This window comes from Erythrolamprus reginae, chromosome 2 (assembly GCF_031021105.1).
Source record: "Erythrolamprus reginae isolate rEryReg1 chromosome 2, rEryReg1.hap1, whole genome shotgun sequence".
In the NCBI taxonomy this organism is placed as follows: Eukaryota; Metazoa; Chordata; class Lepidosauria; order Squamata; family Dipsadidae; genus Erythrolamprus; species Erythrolamprus reginae.
In genome coordinates, this window is record NC_091951.1 from 247,341,323 (window position 1) to 247,346,228 (window position 4,906).

Below are 4,906 nucleotides of genomic sequence, written 5' to 3' on the forward strand. Positions count from 1 at the left end.
AGGGCAGGACAAAAAAACCCACACTTTTGCAGGGTTGGTGAAACAAAATGGGAAATTTATTTGTTTGTGCTTGTTTGACTTCTATGCTGCCCAATCTCGTGGGACCCAGGGCGGCTTACAACAATATAAAACACAATATAATACAATAATAGAAGAAGTCAATATTAATATTAAAACTAGACATTAAGATAAAAAACAATAAAATCCCATTAAAAACCCCACAGCAATCCAATTAATAAACATGAATATCTAACCTATCAACACAATTTGGTTGTGATAGATGATAGGTAGTCCTCAACATATTATCACAATTGAGCCCCAAATTCCTGTTGCTAAGTGACACATTTGTTGAGTGAGTTTTGCCCCATTTATGACCTTTCTTTGTCCCAGTTGCTAAGTGAATCACTGTGATTGATAAGTTAATAACCCGGTTGTTAAGCGAATTTAGCCAGCCCACATTGGCTTGTCAGAAAGGGATCACGTGACCTTGGGACCCTGTTGGTCATAAATATGAACCAGTTGCCAAGCAAGTGAATTTTGATCACGGGACCGTGGGGATTCTGCAAAGGTCCTAACTCTGAAAAATGGTTATAAGTCACTTTTCTCAGGGGCGTTGTAATTTTAAAGGCCATTAAACGAATTGTTGTAAATCTCACCCAAAGGGAATGAAAAGCATCTTCTGTCCGGCTAGACCTAGCGATCTTCACTTCTCTGCGGCAGAGAAGGACAAAAAAGTCACGGTGCAATTGTTTTCCATATCTTTGCCAGAGCCGAAAATATATATATTAAAAAAAAAATAATGAGAGCGTGCTCCAATTTTATTAATTAGATTTGTATGCCGCCCCTCTCCGTGGACTCACAACAATTGCTACACGGCATCAGGAATAAGACAACCAGCCATAGGAAAACATCACGTTTTATTTTTTCTGATTGTAAACGACTTCGCATTAAGGCAGCACTTGAACGCGTCAGGTTACTTCTGCTCTATTATGTCTCTATATGGGAAGGCACAAACTACATATCCCACAATGCCACGGGCTCTATCGACGGAAAGGGCTTTCGCGCTCGCGGGGCGGCGCTTTCTTTGCGGCGGCAAGATGGCGGCTCCCAGCGTACTCCTGAAAGTGTGGAGACACCGGCTGAGTTTGGGGGTTCCTGGCTGCAGGAGTTTCTGGGGAGGAAAGAAGTAAGCGTCTGACCGACCTCTTTCCATGAAACAACCTCGGAAAGAGGCTCGTCGTATTGGGACGGGTACATAACATGGGGATACGTTGGAGGAGGACAGTGGGGAATAATTAATAGCATTGAAGTGCCAAAATTCAAATATCCCAAATGCTCTGCTAAAAGGTACCCGATTAACTGCAGTCACGGAATAAAGTCATAGACATAAAAATAGTTTTACTGAGAGACTTCACGCAAAAGGATTCGTTAGAATTTTTCTGAATTCTACTCGGTCAATTGAGCAAGGATGCTGAATTTATTTCACATTATTTGCTACCCAGGTCTCCTCTGATTTCTTTGGAATGCAACCAGCATCCTGGTTTGCAGACAACGCTAACAAATCAATTAATTTAACACTAATCAATTAAGTTAAATAAACTTCATGGTTTCTTTAACTGCTTTAGCACTGATTTATATGTCAGACACCTAGACAGACAGAAAGACAGACAGCTACACAGAGACATGGAAAGAAAGAGAGAGAGAGACAAACAGACAGATAGACTGTGCAATAAGTAGGAATAGAAAACGTAAAATAGGGAAGGGCTAAATATGATTCTTTGCTGGCTGAGGAATTCTGGGAGTTGAAATCCACAAGCCTTAAAGATGTCAAGGTTGGAGACCCCTACACTAGATGGTCTCAAAAAGAGACACTGGAATGCCCTCTTATGATTATCCAGATGTTTTCAGGAGAGAGAGTCCTTGGAACCTCAAGTTTTGGTGTCCTGCAGTTTTTACCCGGAGAGCCTCCTGTTGTGCGTTGAATGTCAGGCATCTTTAAACTTAGTCTTTCACATTATGTTTTCCTACCTCTGAAGTTGTGGCAATTACTAGTGCTCTTCCCAAGGTGTTATGTTTGTCAAAACTCTGATTTACAGTTAGTTCCATGTTTTTCTGCCAGTGTGGTTGGTCAGATTCTTTTGTTGCTTGCAACTTTTAGCTCTTTGGAAATAAAGTAGGAAAAATTCCCCATGGCCCAGTGTACTATGGGAGACCACAAAGTGTAATTCACAGGTGTCAAACTCGTCACATGTATCACAATGTTTTTTTCCCTTTGCAGAGCTGGGGTGGATGTGGCCTGCACATGATGCATCCAGCCTGTGGGCCACCAGTTTGACATTTATCTGAACAGTGCTGGGGACAAACTACAGGTGGTCCTCGGACCTACAAAAATTCACTTAGTGACCATTCAAAGTTATATCAGCACTGAAAAAAGTGACTCGACCATTTTCAGACTTATGACAGTTGCAGAATCCTGATGATCACATGATTAAGTTCAGTTGCTTGACAACTGACTCACATTCATGACGGTTTCAATGTCCTGGGGTCATGTTGCCATATTCTGACAAGCAAATTCAATGGGAAAACCAGATTCATTTAACAACCACCTTACTAATTTAACAATTGCTTTAATTCACTTAACAAATGTAGCAAACAAAATCAAAATCAAAAATAAAATGGGGCAAAATTCACTTAAAAATTTCTCACTTAGCAACATAAATTTTGAGCTCAATTGTGGTCGTAAGTTGAAGACTACCTGAATAAGTAGCATAAAGGCTACAAACAGCCTTCATATGTTGTATAATAAATGCTGATCAGTAATTATTTCAAATGCCAATCATAATACTGATTAGGTTTTCTGCTTATAGTGAGATCAGCAGAACAATAAATTGAAAGTGTGCATTAGCTGGTTTTTATAGTTAGTTCCTTCCTAGTTTTCATTTAAAAATAAAGTGCTATCTTAAGATAACTCATGAACTAACATCAGCATATACCTAAACAATCCTATTTAATGAGGTATACTTTTGCTTAAGGGACCTGGTAATTTGAAAGTTTGGGTTCAAGTAACTGATTTATTCCTTCAGAAAACTGAACAAAGATCAAAAGCAACATGAGAAAATATTATTTTACTGAAAGAGTAGTAGATCCTTGGAACAAACTTCCAGCAGACGTGGTAGATAAATCCACAGTAACTGAATTTAAACATGCCTGGGATAAACATATATCCATCCTAAGATAAAATACAGAAAATAGTATAAGGGCAGACTAGATGGACCAGGAGGTCTTTTTCTGCCGTCAGACTTCTATGTTTCTATGTTTCTAAAATAGTCAGACAGATTGGCATTAATAAATATGAGGTGTATCCTTGAAGTATTACGTTTTTAGGGAAAAGATTCTGAGTTTAGATTTATGCCTACATATGCAGCAGAGTTAGCAATCCCAGTAAGATTGCTCCCTGAACCAATAAGACTGCCAGCAAAATTCAACACAACTTATTTTTTTATTTGTCCCAGAGAGCCTTTACTATCCATGACTTTACAAGAAGAGTTGATCAATGTCTACATTTGTTTGGATTTAAGTAATATTATCTTTTGACTTACAAACATTTATACAGTCCACAAACTATTTTGAGGGAATGACTGTTTTGAAATAAAGGACATATATTATAAATAGTAAGCCTTTGAATATGAAGTAAGTGATACCAGGTTGGTTTAAAAATGCTCTTCTAATTTATTTCAACAGGAAGCAAGATCCGCCAACAGTTCTAGTATCCGAGAAAGATATTCTCCCTGTGGTAGATGTTTGCCCTCCACCAAGAAGTAGAAAATATATTCCTCCTATATATCTCCAGAATCATCTAGAATCTCGTGTGAGAGAGATTTGGGGATCCTCAGTTTCGAGTGACTGGCAGAGGACATCGCTAGTAGACATCGGTATAAAGTATAGGCTATTGGCACAAATGGCAACAGATCTGGACCACACAGTCCCCAATAACCAGCTCCATCAAATGAAGAGTGCGGGAGATGTCTTGGATTTCTATAGTACCCCTGTAGAAGACATCTCAAAATTAGATGAATTGGGCATGCAAGAGCTTCCTTCGAATCTGAAGATCAGTTGGGAGTAGGAATGAAAACAAAGTACTGGTGTCATTTGTCTTCTGTAAAATAGCATCAGCTTAACTGCAGATAAAGCTTGCTTTTGTTGTCCCAAGTTTCCAAATAATGTTTCTTGCCTCCCTGAAAATAATAATAACTCATCCAAACAAATAGTTCATGAATGCTTTTTTTTTTTTTGGAGACAAAGAACCTGAGATGGTGATTTTTTTTTCCCAGGCTCTTCTTCATCAGAGAAAACTATGGATATTATAAGTCACCAGAAAATATTTGAGACTTGATTTTCCTCTTCTTTTACCTTCATTTATCCTGTATTTGTTCATTAAGAGAAGTTCTTATGTTGATCATATATAAAATGGTGTTGAGACAGCAATTTATTTAATCTATTAAACATTGAAGACCTATCTCAGATAGCAAACTTCTGTTAATTGAATGGAAGGAAGTACGCATCATCTTTAACCATGTAAGAAACCTGTGAATACTGGTTTTTAAAAAAATCTACATCAATGAAGTTTATTTGCTGTATTCAGTATAAAAGTAACATGATAATAAAGAAGACAGATTTCCTTTTATGACATTGTAAATATAGTGGGAATCTCATGTAAGAAAACAAAACGAGAATATTTATATGTAGGGCACAAGGTTGAACTGTGGAATCATTTATATTATCCTGGCATTTCACTGGCTGGCTTGTGATATCTAGGCCCCATTACAAAATCTCTGTGTGAGTAAATGTGGGATTTGCTTCCTGTTTATATACAGTACTGTAGTTTGCTCTGCCAGTAAGGTGGGTG

The 4,906-nt window shown here is 38.0% G+C and overlaps 1 protein-coding gene across 1 annotated transcript; it reads left to right on the forward strand.

Annotated features, from left to right (window-relative positions):
- The first annotated feature begins 1,027 nt into the window (after window positions 1-1,027).
- MRPL50 (mitochondrial ribosomal protein L50) lies at window positions 1,028-4,684 on the forward strand. The gene is made up of 2 exons (XM_070736238.1): window positions 1,028-1,186; window positions 3,742-4,684. Exons 1-2 carry the CDS (start codon window positions 1,029-1,031, stop codon window positions 4,121-4,123), a joined length of 540 nt encoding a protein of 179 aa, XP_070592339.1. The 5' UTR covers window position 1,028; the 3' UTR covers window positions 4,124-4,684.
- Window positions 4,685-4,906: the final 222 nt, after the last annotated feature.

Bases quoted from the DNA above. Each gene is read 5' to 3' on its own strand.
- MRPL50 (XM_070736238.1), top strand. From the start codon at position 1,029: ATGCCACGGGCTCTATCGACGGAAAGGGCTTTCGCGCTCGCGGGGCGG. The intron at 1,187-3,741 runs GTAAGCGTCTGA...TTATTTCAACAG, and splicing joins AGTTTCTGGGGAGGAAAGAA to GAAGCAAGATCCGCCAACAG.